Raw genomic sequence first — 20,988 nt, 5'->3', positions numbered from 1 at the left:
AATGAACAGGTCTAGTGATGTCGCCGAGACACTGGTGACCCGGGTAGCAATCTCAATGACATTACTGAAACCATTTGCATCCAAAAGTGTTTGAAAGCGTAACTGATGAGTGGTTTTAGTGAGCATGTCAATGTTGAAATCGCCTCCCATGACAAGGGTATAATTACTGTGAGTCACAAAGGAAAACAGTCGCTCAAGAAAATCTAACATAGGTTGAATATGGCCATCCGGCGGTCTATATGTAACTGTGAATAAATGTTTGTCACTTTGTACTGTCAATATTTCAAAATCGCTTGTAGAACAGGTAAAGTCATCTACAATTTGGCAATGAAACGAGTTTCTGACAAGAATTGCGACACCTCCTCCTTTCCTTCCGATCCTGTTAAGAGGGAATAGGGTGTATCCTTGCAAGAGATAGTGATCCTCACCAGAACACCAGGTCTCTGTGAACATAATGACATCTAGCTGGTCTAGGAAGTAGTCAAAGAGGCAATCTAATTCATCTTTCTTGTTTAAAAGAGACCTGGCGTTTAGATGGAGGCAGTTTAGATGGGGAGTTTTAAGGCTCTGCAGATGATAAGAAAGGCGGGCAGGTGGCACAAGCCGTGTCATGGTCGCAGAAAAACGCAGGCATCACAGAGACATGCTAACAGACTCTAGCAAGATCCAGTTCGTCCCTTATTTGTATTACGGGGGATCCGTCCTCCTTTCGGGCAAATATTTTGCCTTCCCGGCTCCAAACATATTTCCAGTTAATTTCCTTCTTCTTTGCGACAGTTTGGCCCAACAGCTTTTTCAAGGTTGGACATAAATGCTCATTTATGAATACAGGATGTCGTACACTATGACCAAGTTCTACAGTTGTTAGCTGTATCCTCCTTGCCTTGTACAGAAACTCGTCGCGTTTAGCAAATGATGCAGATCACCTCACAAACGTGAACAAGGTCTTCGTTCGACTACAGGAATTCGGCTTCACTCTGAAAAAAGAGAGGTGCGCGTTCCTACAGCCGCAGGTGGAGTACTTAGGCCTTACTGTGGATGCTGAGGGTTTTAGACCATCACCCAAGAAGGTTTCAGCAATCCTTAATATACCTCCGCCCACTCATATAACAGAGTTCATTCTTAGGAATGGTATTTATTTGATGTAGGAATGGCAAGTATTTGAGGGGCTTGTCCGATGTTTGCGCACCGATGAATGAAAAAGGTTGTGGGGTGGCGCTACTGTCGGGACAGACAGGCCGCACCGGGGTAGAGGGTGGATCCGCGGAAGGATTACCGCGATAAAAGGAAGATAAGTGGCATTTCGCGGGGGAGACAAGAGGAGACAACACGGAATTCCTGTTGGGCCTTGGACTTCAGCTTGTACACGATGTGAGTGCCCAATTTGTGTAACTCTTTGTCAGGCAATAAAGAGTATGTTCGTTCTACTTCTGTTCGTGTCTTCCGGTGTGGCGGTTTGGCAAAGGACGGGTTGGACTCAACCCCGCGTGGGATTCAGGGGGGCAGAATCCTACAAATTGGCGCCGAACGTGGGGCCCGACCCGTCTTGCCGCACGCCCGGGAGGCACTGACAGCGAGTGTAGTTAGTAGCATTTGTCGCCCGTGCCCTTCGCTCGCTGTCGCTTTTGCTGTATATTCGTAGTTCGGGAGTTTGCATTTGCTGGCCATGCCGCCCAAGAAGCACCCTCTCGAGCCCGTCTACGAGGACGACCCGCCAGTAGCGGAGGACCTGCTTCGGCAGATGACAGCTCTCTGCGCTTTATTGTCGCAGCAGCTCCCCAGTAGCACGTCCGCCGCCCAGCCGTCCTCTGAACCCCCGCTACGCCTGAACCTGACGATACCGACATTTTCGGGCTACAGCGACGCCAAGTCCGTCGAAGATTTTCTCGCGGACCTGGAGGCTTACCAGACAGCCGTTGGAGCAACCGACGAAGCCGTCCTGCGCCGGATACTACCCGCTGCATTGGTAAGCTCAGCTGCTTTGTGGCGCCGGTCTCAACCCGCATTTCCGTCTATGACCGAATTTCAGCGGCTGTTTCGGGAGGAATTTTTGCCCCCGGATTATGCAATGCGTATGCGCGAGGAACTCATGACTCGAACGCAGCACGCGGAGGAGAGCCTGTTGGAATATACCCGGGCAATCCAAGAGCTGTACCGCAGAGCTGAACCGCTCGCGACGGAAAGCGAGAAGGTGGCCCGCGCTATTCGCCAATGTCACCCTCGTTTTAAGCCTTATTTGCGGGGGCGAAGCTTTTCTTCGCTCGATGACCTTGCTAAAGAAGCCCGCGTCATCCAAGCAGATTTGTTGGCGGAATTACAGTACCGCCCACCGCCTAGGCCGGAACAAACGCTGGAGCCTAGCTGCGCATGGAACGGGCCGAGACAGTCGTTAGACGCGGAATTAAACCCCCGTGGGACTGTTGGAACACACGGCGGTTCGTCCGCCGAGCCAGTTTACCGTTCTTTGGATCCCTTTGCATATGAGCAAAGGAACCGAGCGAGGTCGGCACGAGCAGAGCCGCGCGAGCGCGAAGTCGGTGATGCACGTCATGCACCACGGCAGGACAGGCGCGACTCTAGAGCAAGTAATAACGCAGGAACACAACCCCGTTGTTACGGTTGCGGTGAACGCGGTCATTTTCGTCGTAACTGCCCGCAGCAGACCACTACTACCCCCAGACAACCCCCGCAGGGAAACCCGGGACGCCGGCGGCGGTAATTGGGAATGACTCAGTTCTGTCGTCGGCTGCTGAAAATGTCGATAAGAAGCAAGCCAATTCTAACCATGCTATCTTGTCTGATAACGTAGTGGCCTTGGTCCCGCTCGCATGTCGAGCGCAGGATGACATATGCAACATCGGACCGTTTATCGTGGCGCGCGTTCTGAGTAAGGACGTTGCGGCTTTGGTGGACACTGGAGCGGCTGTATCCCTGATAGGTGACACCATCCACGATTGGTGCCGGGAGCGGAACATTTCCGTACGGACGACCAGGACCTGCCTACGGCTCGCATCAGATGCAGTGGTACCAGCCGGAGGAGCAGTACGTCTCACTTTGACCGTCGACGGACAACGTGTCAGACAACGCTTCATCTACCTGCCCGGATTGGCGGGACTGATGATCCTGGGACGCGACTTCATTATCCGGATGGGACTCGTCCTGGACTTACGTCGCGGAGGCTACCAGCATGCAAGCGGTACTACCTTCTACCCCTTCATGGAGTGGACGACGCCGGAAACTGAGCAGAACCGGACTGGTGAGGAGACCCAGGATCCCGGAGCTGGACAATCTACGTCCGTTGAGCTATTTTCCGGAGCAGAACACCTAACAGCGACGGTCGTACCCGCTGTTTTCGAGGACGTTCTGAAACGATTTCCAGGAAGCCCAGACCAGCGACGCATGCTCGCTAAAGCATTGCGCCCATTCTCCTGTATGTTCACAGAGAGACCAGGTCTAACCCATGCATTGGAGCACCGGATAGAAACCGGCGACGCAAGGCCCTGGCGATGTAATCCTCGGCCTTTGAGTGTGCATAAGCGCAAGCTCCTCGACGCTGCGCTGGAAGAAATGATCGAGACCGGTGCTGTGAGACCTTCTCGCAGCCTTGGGCTTTTCCGGTGGTTCTTGCGCCGAAAAAGGATGGAACCGCAAGGTTGTGCGTGGATTACCGCCGACTGAACGAGGTGACGGTAAGAGATTCATACCCTTTTCCCTCGATAGACTCGATCATGTATTCGTTGGAATCCGCCCACGTGTTTACAACTTTGGACTGCAGTAGAGGATTCCTGCAGATTCCGATAGCACCGGATGATGTTGAGAAAACAGCATTTACCTGTCACAGGGGATTATTTGAATTTGTACGACTGCCCTTTGGACTGTCTAATTCTCCCGCTAGTTTTCAGCGAGTGATGGACGAGGTGCTTGGCGATGCGAAATACAATTTCGCTATGGCGTACATGGATGACGTAGTAATTTTTTCACGTACATTCCAGGAACACCTTTCTCATTTGAAAGTGGTGTTAGAACGCATGCAAGCTGCAGGATTGACTGTCAATCCCCGGAAGATGCAGTTGGCTACCAACAGCATCGATCTCCTCGGGTTCAAGGTGGAGTCCGGCACGGTCAGGCCGAACGAGGACAAGCTGAAGGCTATCCTTGAGTACCCCCGCCCGACGGATGTGAAAAGCTTGCAGCGCTTCCTCGGTATGATTGGCTTTTATAGACAGTTTATACCGCGATGCGCAGACCTAACGTAACCGCTAACTTGGCTTTTGCGGACGGGAGCACGATGGTCGTGGGGACAAGCGCAGGAACAGGCGTTTACCTCTCTCGCTAAAGCGATTGCGGACACTACCCGCTTGTATCTCCCGGACCTCAATCGCCCATTTGTACTTCAAACAGATGCGAGCGATTACGGCCTTGGTGCAGTCTTGTTACAAGAGCATCACCGTGAACTCCAGCCCGTAGCATTTGCAAGCCGTACGCTGACGCCTCCCGAACGCAATTATAGCGTGACGGGGAAGGAGTGCCTAGCAATCATGTTCGCACTACATAAGTTCGACATGTATTTGGATGGTGCGAAATTCACTATTCAAACTGACCATCAGCCACTGTCCTGGTTAAAGCGGTTGAAAAACCCAGCCGCACGGCTCGCACGTTGGAGTTTAACGTTGCAGCGATATGACTTCTCGGTGGAATACCGGAAGGGAACCTCAAATAAGGTGGCAGACGCGCTATCTCGAGCACCGTTGCCCCTTGAGGACGTCGTTATTCCGCAGGAGCTTGTGGCCGCGGTTAACCAGACCGTCACGGAGGAGGAGCTCTCGTGGGGACAGATTGTAAGCAGGAACGACATCCTGGAAGCGCAGAGGACCGACGGCCTTTGTCAGCGTGTGTCAAGGTGGCTGGAAACAGCAAACCTGCAAGGCACGGAAGACGCTGAGGAGAGGTACGACTCCTATCGGCTGAGCGAGGATGGTCTCCTGGTCCGGTACATTCCCCAGGCGGACGACGAGGAGGTTGGTGATAGCCCCTTTCGGATCGTAGTTCCAAGGAAGTTACGTAAGTCATTCCTCAAATACTTCCATGATTCTGCATTGTCGGGTCACGGTAGCGGCAGCAAGACTTATTCTAAGTTGTGTCGTATCGCGACTTGGCCAGGCATGAGACAGGATGTTTTGCGGTATACACGCAGCTGTTCGATATGTCAGATGTCTAAGCCGCGTGGAGGGCAGCCTCCCGGCTTGCTGCAACCGATTGTTAGCCAGAAACCTTGGCAGATAGTCGCATGTGACGTAATCGGTCCTTATCCCAGAAGTCCCCGTGGTAACCAGTATCTGTTAGTTCCCACAGAACCAGTAACCGCCCATCAACATCCAGCGAACGTCGAGTTGTGGATGCTGGGTACGTCTCACGAACGTACACATTTGCTCCCGGCTACGTTTTAACTACGCCCGTACTACCGTGCTAATCAAGAGAAAATTATGCGAAATGGACGTCGTAGGACCGCCGATGCGGATCGTCGAGGGACCTGTGGGGGTTCTGTATTCCGGGTCCATAGGTATCGCGCGCCTATGAAAATATCGTAACTTTAATCATGAGATAAACACAACGACGCAAGTGTGCACCCAAAATACTTTATTCTATGTATACTTTATTTACATATGCATTCGTACATGCCTGCCGGCCCATGAGCAGTACAAATAATGAAAGAACGTGACAAGGTGCTATATCCAGATCATTCCCGTTCATACAGATCGTGATCACAACATCGCAAAGTTATGTACACAAGAAAAAAAAACATCCATATTACTTGCCGTATAATTAGTTGGCATCTTGTATGGAATCGACGCAAGTGTATCTTCACGCTCCTTCACGCCTTATCAATGACTACCAGTCTCTCTATATTGTTCCTTTCTGTGTCTTCCGGCCTCTGGAATTCACTGGCCAAGTTCTGCCGCCGAGGCACACTGATAAAAACCACAGACATAATACGGGCATCATCCGTCTCTGCCTATGGCACATACGCATACCAGCGTTTGGCCATGCTTCCCGTTTACCTAGTATTCTTACCTGTAACGCATAAGACAGTCAGTAATTCCAAGACTGCTCATAGAGAAAACATCCCACACTCTCTGGGAGACGCTGAAACACACACAGCAATGAATGGCTGATGCTGAGCGGTATAGCCGTTTATGCCTGAAAGAACATCAAGAACACAGTGAGTGGAACGCAAAATAAAATATCAGACACGTCCTAATATGCCTCTATTACAAGCTCAGCCAGGATCGATTGCATTTTTTTTCACTAGGCAGTGGGCTACAGCAACTTGAAGAACAAATAAGTCCAAAACGCCAGCGCTAACAAACGAAGACACAACGGACGTTTACCTGTATTTCGGTCATAGACAGTGGCATCCAATGGAAAATCCGTTGCCTACAAGGCATATGCACCTAACTCTTCACAAAATTCAAGCTGTACTGGTGCTGTTCGCGTTGAAAATTAGCATATCACTCCAAGTCATTGCAGACGCCGCCATGTTTCTCCAGCCTCTCCAGCGGCGTTTGAAATCATCCGCACAACGGGCTATGACATCACGTGACTCTATCTTCTGCGCGTTGCGAAACAAAAAGCCTTCTGCGCAGATTTCTCCTTTGGCGGCGACGCAGTCAGACGACAGAGCGGGAGAGAAGAAGGAGGCGGAGGGTCAAGAGCGAAAAGGAGTGCTCGAACGGCTCTTTGTGGACACAGTGCGGATGGGGTGCGCACGGTGTCCACAGGGTGAGATATGTGGGACGTCTGCTGCTGTATATTCATTGGAGCATCCCAACTAACGCGTCCAGGAGACGTTCAATGGATGTTCATTTTAGGCTGCGGATGCTCGGACCCTTGTCGGCTGTCCAGGGGCGGTTACTGGTTCTGTGGGTTGTTACAGATCACTTCACGAAGTGGGTTGAGCTTTACCCGCTGCGGAAGTTGGTGTCCGCTCGGATCTGGGACAGACTGCTGGACGTTTTTTCCCGGTTTGGATTGCCGGACCAGCTCATCACGGATAACGCCTCGTACTTTACAAGTAAGGTGTTTGTCGATAGTTGCTCTGCATTGAGCATACGTCACGTAAAGACGTCCCCTTATCACCCTCAGGCGAACATAACTGAGCGGGTTAATCGCAACATCAAGATGATGTTGGTATCTTTTACCGAAAGGCATAAAGATTGGAACGCCCGTCTTACGGAGCTTGGCTTTGCCACCCGTACTACGGAAAATAGGTCGACAGGATTTACCCCGGCTTATTTGAATTTCGGACGGGAAATTGTGTTCCCCCTCGAAAACACGTTGCGAACACGGCACACACAGCCTAGTCGTTCGTACGCGAAGTATGCTAATGATCTTCGCGATAGAATTTCGACTGCCATTCGTTTGGCACGAGAGAGTCTTGAGGTCGCAAGACTGGAGCAGTCTCTCCAGTACAATAAAGGTCGGCGCCAGGTCATTTACCGCGTTGGAGATCTGGTACTAAGGCGAACACATCCCCTTAGCGATGCAGCGAAAGGCTTTGCTGCCTCTCTCGCTGGTCGATGGGACGGTCCTTATCGGGTAAGCGCACAGCTAACTCCGGTCACTTACAGGCTCGAGCGTTGCAGCGACAACGAGGAAACTGGCCCCGTCCACGTACAAGACCTCAAGACCTTCAGCCAGCGCATCTCGGACAGCGGCAGGTGGGAGGAGGACCACGATCTAGCATCGCAAGCCCGCTCTCCCTCAAGTCCCCCTAGGGCCGGTCAACCATCCCCCCAAGAGACTACTGCCCAGGGCGGGGTTCCCGGGAGTACCCGCTATGACCTTCGCCCACGAAAGCAACCGAGGTGACGTTTTCCCATTTTTTTTCAATGCAGGCCTCGACCGAGGTCCCGGACCCCCAGGGGCCCCTCCACGACATGGCAAGGGCAACCCCCCGGACGTGACGATCGTTCCCTGCCTAACCCAAGATGGCTGCCCTCGCGCCCAGCCCAGCATGTGGCAACCTGGACGGTGTTGTCCGGCGACACAAGCGTCGGGTTCGTGTCTCGACGCCGTTGGCGAGACCAGACTCGCCCTCTACGAACCGACCCATCATCCTCGCTCCCTGAACCCTTCAGAGGTCTAACACTAGCCGACCGACACCCGATTGAACCTCCTGCCGTCTACACGCCAGAGGAGAGGTCACAGCTGTGCCCCATCTGTGGCACCCTCCAGCTTCACCAGGAAACTCATCGTGCCGGCGCACTACACCTCGCCCGTGTTCAACACCAGCTTGCTACTCCTGCCCCAGCGTTCCTGGGCCCGTCGGACGTCCGGGCTGCCCTGGAGCTGATACAAAGGTACCAACCGCAGCTATTGGTTGGTCGCCACACCCCCGTTCGCCCTGCAGATGAACGCATACTGGACCTGCCGGACCTCCCGGAACTTTGACTCAGTGGTGGTGCCTGTGTTAAGGGGGGGAAGAATGTGGGGTGGCGCTACTGTCGAGACAGACAGGCCGCACCGGGGTAGAGGGTGGATCCGCGGAAGGATTACCGCGATAAAAGGAAGATAAGTGGCATTTCGCGGGGGAGACAAGAGGAGACAACACGGAATTCCTGTTGGGCCTTGGACTTCAGCTTGTACACGATGTGAGTGCCCAATTTGTGTAACTCTTTGTCAGGCAATAAAGAGTATGTTCGTTCTACTTCTGTTCGTGTCTTCCGGTGTGGCGGTTTGGCAAAAGACGGGTTGGACTCAACCCCGCGTGGGATTCAGGGGGGCAGAATCCTACAAGGTATGGCGTGGAAGTGGTCATCCGCATGTGTGGAAGTTTTCGAGACGGTGAAGAGAATGTTGACATGCGCGGTGGTCCTGAGTCACTACGACCCGGGGAAGCCCATCTTTTTAGCGGTTGATGCTTCTTCAAAAGGACTCGGCGCAGTCATCTAGCATCGTATCAACGGCAAAGACAGACCGGTAGCTCGCGCATCAAAGACCCTCACGTCAGTAGAGACGAAGTACGCTCAGATAGAGCGAGAGGCACTTGCCCTCATCTTTGGGTGTGAGAAAATTTCATAAATACCCATGGGGGAGGAAATTTGTCCTCTACATCGACCACAAGCCCTTGACCACCATTTTCGGGTTAAGAAAAGAGATATCAGTCTCAACAGCGAGTGGTCTACAGTGCTGGGCATTTATTATGATGAGCTACACCTACAATATCGTATTCAAAGGAACGAAAGACATCGCTAATGCAGATGGTCTATCTCGTCTTTTGGAAGGCCCGGATGCAGAATTCGATCATTCAGGACACCAGGAAATCTTCAACGTTCATTGTAAATATATCGATGCCATCCTCGATGAGAGCATGTCTATCCTTCCCATATTCCGCTGAAGACATCGCAAAAGCTACGGTCAGCGATTTGTCCCCCTCCTTGGTGGTAGACAACATCGAGAAGGGTTGGCGCGCAAGCGTTCCTGCTGAGTTGGTTCCATACTTTCAGCGGCAAAAAAGAACTGGTAGTGCACAATAGTTGTGTCGTATGAGGCTTCCGTACTGTTATTCTTCTACATTCAGAGAAGCGATGCTAGACATCTCCATGATTGTCACGTTGGACAGACTAAGATGAAGGTGCTAGCACGTTCTTACGTCTGGTGGCGTGGGTTGGACAAGGCTATCGAGATTAAGGTGAAGCACTGCGATTCGTGTGCAGCAGTGGGCGCTCAAGAAGCACCGGTACACTTACACCAATGGAAACCTCCAGACAGGCCTTGGGACCGGCTTCACGCGGATTTTGCTGAACTGCAAGGAGTCCAGTACCTAGTCGTCATCGACGGATTTAGCAAATGGCCTGACGTTAACTGCACATCCAAGATCCAGCTAGACAGTGGACGCATTTGCTGATGTATTTGCCCAGAACGGGTTTCCTCACGCCCTTGTTACCGATAACGGAGCTCCGTTTACCTGCGAGGTTCTCGAAAACAATCTACGAGCAAAGGGGATCCGTCATGTGTTCGCTCCTCCATACCACACAAAATCGAATGGCCTCACGGAAGACTTTGTACGCATGTTCAAGACAACCGTTCGTCGTTCTACGTCGGAGGGAGGAGAACGCGATCGAGTTCGCGATTTCGTCTTCAAGTATCGCGTTACTCCTCATGCAACGGCTGGTCGTTCACCATGTGATCTTCTAAATGGCAGACACTACCGATGGGTGCTGGATCTGGTGTGTCCTGAGAAGGCTCAGGACTTGAGCACGTCGCACTCATCTAGGAAAGCCCGTGCTAGACAGAAGAGGAACCACGACGTCCGAACCTGCGACCGCAGCTTCGTAATCGGCCAGAAAGTGTGAATGATCGACCGAATAAAAAAAAGGCCATTGTAAAATTGGGAGAATCGTCAACAAGCAATGATCCACAATCTATATTGCGAAAGACGAGTTCGGCAAAGAACAGAGAGTCCAGAGGGATCATTTGAAACGACGAGCATCTACGACTACATGGCTTTCGCAGGGCCCACAAGACGACAGAGCTCCATTGCAGTCTCCAGAAAAAAAGAAAAAAAAAAGCATTTCTGAAGGCTTCCTGAGGCGACTGAACCTGAAGCGACAGTGTCTGACAGCGACCAGTGCCCTGATCCAGCGACAGCAGACTCTGCAGTTTCTCTAGAAGACTCTACTGTTCCTCTAAGGAGTTTCGGAGCTCGATATCCGACGCGCACGCGTTGTAAACCGGAGCGCTACGGATATTCTAAAGAGGGGGGAATTGTAGTGGCGCTGCTGTTCCACCGGGAGTGATATTGAGAATCAAGAAGGGCAAGTGTCGTGAGCAGCTGCTCGGCAGCTGGCATTCGGGTTCTGGCCTCCGTGTAATACACAGTGTACCTACATAGTCCTGTTACTTCAGTACTCACGATGCCGTAAGAGGAAACTAATAACACCCACCGGAGGTGTTGCATTTTGTGCGGCTTTTTTCTGCTTAGAGCGATAGTTAGCTCGTGACGGATCAAATCGTACATTTTTGTTGCACAGGTGGATTTCCTACTACTACGTACCAAGTTTCTGCGTTACTTTGGGTGAAGTTGTACGGTACAATTCAGTATCGGTATCGCAAAGCACTGCAATCCAGGTGATTTGAAATTCCTGCGCGACGTGATGTGACATCAATGTGATGTGACGAGGGCGTTCCCACCAATGGCAAGGCCAGGTTATGTCAGGGCCGGCATATCGGCCTCCTGCTGGCAGTCAACGTCGCTCTCGCCCGACAACCGCAGAGTGAACGTCATGAACGTGACGCGAGTAGACATCTAGTTTTCTCCTGCCTGTGGATCTGTCCGCGCTACAAGCTCTCACGGCAAAATACAGATAACTATGGAAATACAACCATTGTGACCGAAATGCCTAGCTGGAGAGTCGTTTGGAGTCAAATGCTCCTGCCACATGCATTTCTTTTAGTTAACTTGGGAAGCGAACTATCCCTTTAAAAGGAAAGTCGGCGAAACGAATAAATGCGACGTGACAATGCTGCATTGGCTCCTTTGGCGTACGCAACCATACGCAAAGGCCTTGCGTACGCAAGGAAATAGGTTTATTTACACTGTGCTTGTGTCAAAAGCAACGCAAATTTGCGCCCAGCGTGTGTACACTATTTCTTGAATTTAGTGTGCAGACACAGGGCCGCTTGCGTTCTGCTCCTGCGGCATGCGATATAGGACGTAAACACTTGCTCCGTTCTCCAATAACGACGTTGTATATGTTCTAGTTTATACGATAGATGGTGCCACAAAGGTTGGCGTGACTGTGCACTGCACCGTACTAAAACTGCGCATGCGCCACGAAAGTGCAGTCTGGCGCTAACTGCTAACGCTCAGCATATGCGATAGTCTATAGGCGCTATACTAAAGCTCCCTCGTGTGTGTGTGTGTGGGTGTGGGTGTGGGTGTGGGTGTGGGTGTGTGTGTATGTGTGTGCGCGCGTGCGTGCGTGCGTGCGTGCGTGCGTGTGTGTGTGTTTGTGTTTGGCGAGCTTTGTTCTTAGGCTAGAAAATGCCTGATGAAGTCGTTATTATGCGCATTATATACGCTAAATTACTGGACCTTTCAATCGAAAGCTTGCACCACTGGGCCCGGACTTGTAGTATAACAGATACTATGCTGTCGATATGTGTCAACTGTCAATGCTATAATTTAAACGCAACACAAATAGTGTACCTTCAAGCATCGCCTGCGCAGTTCAATTTGTAATGCAGCTTTGGTTGCTGGCATGTTCCATTCATAACTAACTCATGTGTGCCACCTAAGCCCATGGTATCCTAGAGAAGCAGGTCGATAGTTGGATCTGTTACACACAGGTTGTTTGTGGTAGAGGTTGTTGAACGTCAACCACTGTTACGCCGGGTGCGTTGTTAACCCGCAACAGGGTGGTCGGACGACACAAGAAGAGGCGCATTTTGCTGCGAAATGCTCGTTGGTACGCCAGCATGGAATATACAGGGTGTTTCACTTCGTGTTATTAATTCCTGTGAAACAATTTACTTGTCCGAAAAATATGTGGTCAACAGTATTCATTTTCTGGAAGCATTTGCCACGACTTGCGTCGGTTTTGATTAGCTTTTTCTGTGGGAAGTTTAATTTCTAGAATAGAACTCGAAAGTTTGCGAAGTGAAGGCAACATTTCCTTGGCACAAATAGAGAGCCCATGTATAGGAAATACCCCAACCCATTCGAAGACACGTTCCACTGGCAACCAGCTGAAAAAAAAATATTCTAAGACACGCAAAGTGGCGGCCACCCTCACTTCAAGCGGTGCGGGAGGCAGCCTTGCCCCACCCCCTATGCTATACTAGAACACAGATAACACAGACGATACGCGATTTGTTCTTCCATACACGTGCTCCGATATAGACTTTCACAAGACTGCCCTAACACAGCGTGAGATCATTGGATAATATGCATCGCGATAATGTCTAACTTTTGATATTGAGCACTCTGCATATTTACTAAAACTGTCGTTAGCATTCAACGATGTCCATACTTGCCGTGCATGTGAAAATCAGCCGAGTCATGACTGTACTAAAGTTGCGCTGCAGGGTTCAGAAGGTGAACGTGTGATACGTGCCTGGTTTCTTCTTCTTCCGCCTCCGTACCCGCAAGGGAGAATGGCCAGTACTACCTGCCTGGTTTCTGTGAATGTTTCAGAAGAATACTGCTTCTTCTTCTTCAGTGGTTAAAGGAGCAGTCTAAAGGCACACAACTTTGTTTCTGTTTCCGGTCGGTATGCAATGCTAGGCGCCCGAAACCGTTTTTGCACAATTATTAGAACCGTGGTGAACTTGCGACGCCTACAGCAGCCCCCGAATCTCCCGTGCGCGGAATACCCTCCTTCGCCTTCACGATACACACGTGATGAGCGCCGGGAGGGGATGCTCCTCTTTGGATCTGGGATCACATGATCGCGGTGACGTCAGGCCACCATCGGCCAGGAACGCCATTCAGACCGGAGCATCTATTACCGTTTCGGAGACTCTAGACGTTCTTCGGTTACGTGATGTCCGAAATGAAGGACTTGAAGGCCGCCAACGACCTCGACATTTTGGACTTTTTGGGACCGCTGACACTATGGGAGGAACGAATAGTGCAGCACGAATTCGAACTGTGCTTTGTACAGCGACACCCCAGTTCTTCTCGACAGTGTGCGGCTCTATAGAGTGGGAGTTATCACATCAGAAAGGTTTTCGGTGACGCCACCGGGAACAGGGACGTGACAACTGGTGTAGACATCGACATATGAGGCAAACTGTAAGAGGAAGTCTTTGCCGACCGAGCGGGAAAATATCTGCTGCTGTTCCATCGTTGACGTACGACAAAAACGCTCGGTGGTGATTGATTATTGCTCACGCGGAAGTGCAGACTGCATATTCGAAGGTTTGTATCAGGCTTGGTATCCCGACATCGAATGAATAAAGCCAGCGTCTCGTTTCTCCCTGGCTCGTTCGGCGGAACCTTGTGCAAGCGGTAATCAGACACACTTAGCTGATGTGGGGACAGATTTCGCCGTGACTGGTTTAGCGAACAAGACGGAGAGACGCACCATAGCAAACGCCTCGGAAGCATTCTCGCTTTCAACGCCGTATCACACGATTGACGCGTACGTCGCTCCCAAGTTTGAGATGTGCAACGAATGATTGCACAGAAGCCACGAAAATTACTGTAGTGATCGTACTACTAATTTTGTCCGGCTGCATGTATGCTTCGTTTTTTTAGAAAACGTGACGAAATGAATAGCAGTGAACAAGGAACAACTCGCCATGCTCGTAAAGCAGCTCGTAGCGGACGACTTTTTTTTACCAACGAATGAGAGGGCTCTCAGTCACAAATGTCAAACAAGAGGGGTGTGGTCTACAGTTCGAGCGCTCGACGCACCCGTCGCAGCAGCGATTTTTTAAATGAAATCGCGTCGCAGTGAAAAAACTTTGGGCGTAAATATTTTATCAGGATGCTTGTCATGCAATGCTTCATAAGACCTACATGTCTGAGCGAATACGAAGCGGATAGATAGAAAACCGAGTCGAACACAAAGCGAATAGACGTATAAACCGGATACACACGCAGCACATGTACAGCTTGCTGCAACGTACCTATAACAACTTTATATTCAGCGGAAAGTTTGAATCTTCTAAAGTTCAAATGTAAAAAGAAAAGAAAAAGCTCTGCTGAAATCGCTATAGTTTTTCTTCAGTCGACTTTCGAACATTGCATGTCCAGTGACCTACTCATGTAAAGATGTTCCAAAAGCCGGGCGTCATTACACGGAAGGAAAAAAAAATTGCCACCAACAAACAGAATAGAATAACAACATTTAATGTGACGTTTCTTCTCCTATACAAGAGACATCATCAGTCCGCGGAATGGAACAGGAATAGGGAGCGGAATGGGGACGGGAATCAGTGCGTTTCCCATTCCTGTCCCATGCCGCGGACTGATTATGTCTCCTGTATACGAGCTGAAACTTCCCGTTAAATGTTGCTATTCTATGTCGTGTTAAAGGAAGACTTCGGAAGGATCCGAAACAAACTAGGTGAGCATCATACCGAACACGAACCACCCCCTCGATGCCGAATACAACTTTGCATTCATTTTGCGCCAGTAATGAATTCGTAAATGATAACAAAAACAAACCGAAACCGACATGCGAAGAGCAGAAAACAGAGCTCCATACTACAGCGGTTCGTCCGGAGGAGGATTCCGTGACGTCACCCAGCATTGTCGTCTGCTTCCAAGCCTGCATTATATTTCCCTTGCCGGATGCCGGAGGACGTCAGCGGTGTGTTGCTTTCAGCGCACTCTCACTTCACAAAGGTGAAGCGCTCGCTTCGAAATAATTCGTTTGAGTAAAATCTGCGCAGTTTTGTTCAGAGATATTTCGTACACATGTACCCGATATCCCACAGGTTACAGATATACCACAACCCGTGTGGTGATTGTGTTGCGGGGTCCCGTTTTAGGTCGGTGGCAAATTTCTGTTTCTTCCACACTCGTAGCAGGAAACCGACAGTCTGGCAACGATTGCATGGATTGAATTGGATTGAATTGGATATTGCGGTTTTTCCTTGATTCGTCACAAACGCTCCATCTGTCGTGTACGCATGTAATAATGAGCAAGTAAAATTGAGGTCAGCCCGCTTCATAGGGCAAATTTTATTGTTGCCCCATTGCCACAGTGCTTACCACCTGATCAACTGGAAAAAGCAGACGAAGAACGCCCTGCGAGCGCTACAAACCGACATCGAACTACCAAACGAGTCAAACTGCAATGGTCGCCAACCTCAGGGCCAAGCCAAGGTATAGCTAAACAGGTAGCGTAACTCCCATAGGCCCCTACGTCTTCAGAATGACGCCATGGTAGAGACCGTTAGCGCCATCCATCCGCTGCGCGGACTACTACGATTGTAAATAAATGACGTCAGGAATGACGTCAGCAGTATGAATAATGTACACAGCACGTGTACATCCGCGCACTTCGATTGCGTTGTATTCCCTTTCCGTGACCGAACCATACTAGTCACACAGGGTAACAATACCAGACGAGAACAGAGAAAAATAAATCATATCAGGTTTAATGACACATATCAATTCGAAATACATATAGTTATCATAGGTTTTGACAACTCCAAGCAGAAGGGCATCGTGATGACCACACAGAAATTAGGAAGGTTCACTTAAGGTCCATTTCTCACGTAGAGCAATATGTAGACGTAGTGATTAGACGTTTGGATTCCTTCAATGAGTGGCCATAATGAGTCCATTGCAAAAAAAAACAAAACAAAAACAAAACAGAACATGACATCGTTGGTGCACAGCCGATTCCTGCTAGCACTCACGCCACCATGGCCGGTCGCGCCATGACGAAATCCTTCTTTTTTTCGCGGTGCCAGCAACAGGCGATGCATTGTATTTATCTGCTCACACGTGTTAATCTTGGTCTACAGCTCCGAGATGTGAACGTCGCTTCCTGTTTAACCCAAAAATTGTAACTTCATATTACAATGCACGGGCACACGGCACGGATACAGGGATGCACGAATAAACAAGCCCACTGTGACACATGCGCGGGAGAGCAGGGTACGCAAACGTACTCGGGTGGTAGATGATTTCGTATATGTGCACGAGTGGGGCTACATAGGCTAGATAGTTTTTTTCTACATTTGAAATTATGAATAACTTATTAGTACACACGCACCGCATGCCCGTGTTGTAAAGTTTTTTGTTTACGATCGTACCTCTACTACCAACATCCAGGATCGCTCGCGCCTTATGATAATAGCCTTGTCGATGGGTTTGATTTTGTATTCTCGCTTGTTTTCGCTACCAGTTTAGATATACCTTGGCTAAGCTAAGACGCCGCCACGACATCGCGAAGCCGCGGCGAAGCTAGCAGCCAAGAGTAGCCATCAAGTAAGTCAAGAGACTGCTAGCGGCCTGGCTCCCACTTCCGGATACCGAGACAAGAACACCCAACAGGGCATGGGCACCAAGGTATATCTAAACTGGTAGCGAAAATACCAAATCAGACCCATCGGCAAGGCCACCAGCAAGAGGCGCGAGCGATCCTGGGTGTTGACAGTAGAGGTACGGTTGTAAATAGAAAAACTTTACAACATGGGCGTGGCTTGTGTGTGTACTAATAGGTTATTCATAATTTCAATGTAGAAAAAGCTTTCTGTTGCCCCGCTTGTGCACATATACGAGATCATCTACCACTCCAGTACATTTCCGTATCCTGCTCCTTTGCGCATGTGTCACAGTTTGGTCTGTTTGGTCTGTGCGTCTCTGTATCCGTACCGTGTGTCCGTGCATTGTAATATGGAGTTCGTACACTCTTTGGATTAAGCAGGAAGCGACGTTCACATCTCCGTGCTGTAAACCAAGATTAACACGAGTGAACAGATGAATACAATGATCCCATGTTGCTGGGCCCGCGAAAGAAAGATTTCGTCATGGGACGAGCGGCCATTATGGTGTGAGTGTTAGCAGGAACCAACTGTGTACCAACGATGTCGTGTTTTGTTGCAATGGACCTATAACGGCCACTTATTGAATAAATGCAAACGTCTAATCACTAGGTATACGTATAGCTCTAGGTGAGAAATGGGCCTTATGTGAGCCTTCCTAATTTCCTGAGCCTTCCTATGGTCATCACGACGCGTTTCTGTTTGGAGTTGTCAAAATCTGCGATAACTATGTATTTGGAATTGATATGATTCATTAAATCTGATATGCTTTATTTTTCTGTGTTCCCGTCTGGTATTGTTGACTGGGCGCGGAAAAGGGAATACAAGGCAAGCGAAGTGGGCCGGGCCAATGTAAACGTGCATGAATAATTATGCACTACTTATTATTCATACTAGTGACGTCGTCTCTGACGTCATTTATTTACAATCGTAGTAGTCCGCGCAACGGATGGATGGCGCTGACCGTCTCTATCATGGCGTCATTCTGAAGACACAGGGGCCTATGGGAGTTACGCTACCTGTTTAAATATACCTTGTGGGCACCTCGTGACGTGAAGTTGGTGAAGTTCGTGAAGTGAGAAGCGAACAGTGAACACAGTCTCTCGGGCAATCACGGACATAACTGCCTAGTGCCTATACACTAGGCAAGCTGCCTAGTTTCTTTCGCCTGTGGTGTCCCCTGTACACCTGCCTTGTTAAAAAGGGACCAGGTGAAAGTGAACCTAAACTTGAATAAGCAAGTCTGAGAGAATCAGGGATTAAGCGAATCTGAATCTTAATCTGAACCTGAATACGCGCGCTTCCGTTCGCTAATCGGGAGAAACCAAAGTGGTAGGGCACCTGCGACCACTTTCTGCGTAGAGAATATCGAACCTTCCGAACCTGAGTGCTCTAGAACTCCGCATTCTGGAATTATCGCGCGCACAGAACTTCTGTTCGTACATAGCATGCCAGAAAGTGTGTGCGTCGCAACAGAAGATTCCTCCGCGGAATTACCGGGGTCAACGCCGTCCTCACTAGGAGCTGACCGTGCCGGGAACATGGACTGGTTAGTGAAACGTACATGTATCGAAGAGAAGCACTTAGGCCAGTTCCCACATATAGCGCTTTGCTACATAGCACTAGGAAATTGCGCTATATTTTCCTCCTCGCATTGCTACGAACCGCTATAAAACCGCTCTTGCCGAAGTAGAGCCCCGGTCAACTTTTCTAGCGCTATACTGAGCGGTGAGTCTGCGTTAACCAATCGTGAGCTTCTTTCAGCCGTGACGTCGCGTAAGCTGGGGTTTGTTTTGCTTCCGATCACTCGAAACAGCAAGGCGGGAAGGCGATGACGACGACGACGACGTGAAAATGGCCACGAGCTTTAACTGCCAATGCATGGGTGTTTGGTTACTAAGTCTGGAATCGCGATCACAGCATCGAAAGTGTCATCCCCCTTGATGCTGCGGATACCCTACGCCGACAGTAAGCAATCACGGTAGCACCGGTGCATCACGTCGCAAAGAGATATCCCGTGACCCCAGCAGGATAGCGCTATGTGCTCGGTTGTATGTGAGAACGGCAAACGGAAAAACAGCGCTAGGTTTCGAGCGCTATTTTCTAGCCCTATAGAGCGGAGCGCTATATGTGGGAACTCGCCTTAATGTCTTTCCGTCGTGCAGGTGTTCATGCGGGAAATGCAAACTAATGTACTGCGGACCAATGTTGGTGCTGCCAGGAGGTAGAGAATGCGTTTAAAAAGCAGACAGACAACTGCATCACGAACAACAAATGTTTCGAAATATTCTGACTTGACACCGAAGTCATGCATGTGTCGTTCACATATATCGGAGAAACCGAGGTGCATAACAACATACGTGGCAGCGCCGTGAACAAGTGATTCTTTGAAAGGCAAGCTGACGGGAAAACCTTACTTCTGCAGGAAATTCCGTGACATCTGCTATCGGCAATTCACAAGATGGATATGGGGTGCTCTGGGAAAACACCATAGAAAGATTCTCCCCTGCCTGTGTCATGCAATTAGGGATGCATTCCCATCAGATGTCTGCAAGGGCTTTGTACCTCCAGACGTGAAGAAATGTAAGTACATATTGATGCCAGCAGATTTTAATTCCTGATTGCTGCAAATTTATTTTCTCATTGCTTTTTCCTTTCAGATAGTCAGACAATATTTTAAATTGTTATTACTTTGCGCCTGGACGGTTAAGTAGGGGCATAGATGTATCTGTATATTTGCAGAGTTCGAGGTAACTCGTTACTTTAACTAAGTTCCTGTTTTTTGGTAACTTGTAACTTAACTCGGTACTTTTGCGCCGTGGTAACTTTCAGAGGAACTCGTTCCTTTTTCAGGTAACTTTGCCAAAGTAACTTAAGTTAAGGTACAAGTTACTTTTAACTCGCTTTTCACTCACATCCTCATATTTTCTTGCTTTCTCTCCGGTTCCGTCGTGGCATTTTTTTTTCCATAAAACATGATATTCAATCAATGACAGTATTTTATTCAGGAAGTAAGAACTGCTGCCATTGAAATGAAGCTGAACCATTGTACGCCCACAGGAAGTAAGATGCTTAGCGTTCGAATAGAGCTCTACCAGAGAAACGTTATCATGACATTGGTAGACAGACTGAAACCGAAACAAATCGGAAGGAGAGGGCTGGGTTCCACGAACGGGCACTTGTTCGCTGCCTCCCATTGAAGCAGGACCGAGGGTAGCGGCCATATCGCAATCCCCTCAAGACCGTGGCTTTCGGGGGGGACCTTGTTCACCTCTAGCTTCGAGCGTAGTTCAGTTCTACCAAATTTGTGGCGCTGTCGAACACTATGACGTCATTTGTTTACGAAGAGGGAGAGGTCTATTGTTGGACATAAACGAAAAGGATCTAAGCATGTTGCACCCCTCCGCAGGCAACTCAAGGTCTAACTCAACTGCTCACGCGCGCTGCACCTGCGTAATGCTATTTTGTGTCCGAAGTAACTTGGAAGTAACTCGTTCTTTTTTTAAGTAACTCAGTAACTGCGAGTTACATTTCAGGCTGAAGAACTTTGTTATTAACTTAGTTACATTTTTCACACGGTAACTTAACTTGTAACGAGTTCTTTTTGACGGGTAACTTCTCAATCTATGTATATTTCTACGTATTGTCTTACAATACATATACATGTTGTCTTATACAATGGAGAGTAGATAAGGTAATTTCATCAATGTAATTCAGGTGAACTGAGTTCATAACCCTTCATACCCTCATGGTAAAATCTATGAACGTGCTATTGAATTTCTATAGCAAAAAGTCCAAACAGGCCATAGACTTTATTTGGATAGACGTTTTTCTTTTCTTTTTCCTCCCTTTAGCTATTTGGTGCAGACAATGTATATACTTTTTTCTGTTGACCGGCTGTAGACACGTTGTCTTTGGAAATGCTATAGACTATTACCATTTGACCCTATGCGATTAATTTTCGTTCAAGTCACCTGT

At 49.3% G+C, this 20,988-nt stretch overlaps 1 protein-coding gene and 2 long non-coding RNA genes across 6 annotated transcripts in view; 2 read left to right on the top strand and 1 right to left on the bottom strand.

Moving 5' to 3' along the window:
* LOC135393039 (probable peptidoglycan muropeptide transporter SLC46) overlaps positions 1-13,178 on the bottom strand; it is a 75,144-nt gene extending 61,966 nt beyond the window's left edge. For 3 of the 4 annotated variants that reach the window (XM_064623624.1, XM_064623627.1, XM_064623628.1), the window contains exon 1: positions 13,039-13,178. In XM_064623624.1, the coding sequence (XP_064479694.1) occupies positions 13,039-13,065 (27 nt within the window). In that variant the 5' untranslated portion in view covers positions 13,066-13,178. Of the gene's footprint in view, positions 1-13,034 lie in introns of all 4 variants that reach the window. The other variant, XM_064623625.1, reaches the window with a different exon arrangement.
* LOC135391452 (uncharacterized) lies at positions 1,325-8,707 on the top strand. The gene is made up of 2 exons (XR_010421952.1): positions 1,325-1,371; positions 7,896-8,707. It is a non-coding gene; the product is annotated as an uncharacterized LOC135391452 (long non-coding RNA).
* Positions 13,179-18,858: 5,680 nt separating the features above from the next.
* On the top strand, positions 18,859-19,794 carry LOC135393037 (uncharacterized). Its single transcript, XR_010422394.1, has 3 exons — positions 18,859-18,978; positions 19,436-19,593; positions 19,671-19,794. It is a non-coding gene; the product is annotated as an uncharacterized LOC135393037 (long non-coding RNA).
* Positions 19,795-20,988: the final 1,194 nt, after the last annotated feature.

The sequence above is a fragment of the Ornithodoros turicata genome, chromosome 4 (assembly GCF_037126465.1).
Source record: "Ornithodoros turicata isolate Travis chromosome 4, ASM3712646v1, whole genome shotgun sequence".
Taxonomy (NCBI): Eukaryota; Metazoa; Arthropoda; class Arachnida; order Ixodida; family Argasidae; genus Ornithodoros; species Ornithodoros turicata.
Note: the sequence above shows the minus strand (reverse complement) of the source record. Positions and strands in the feature narration are given on the sequence as shown.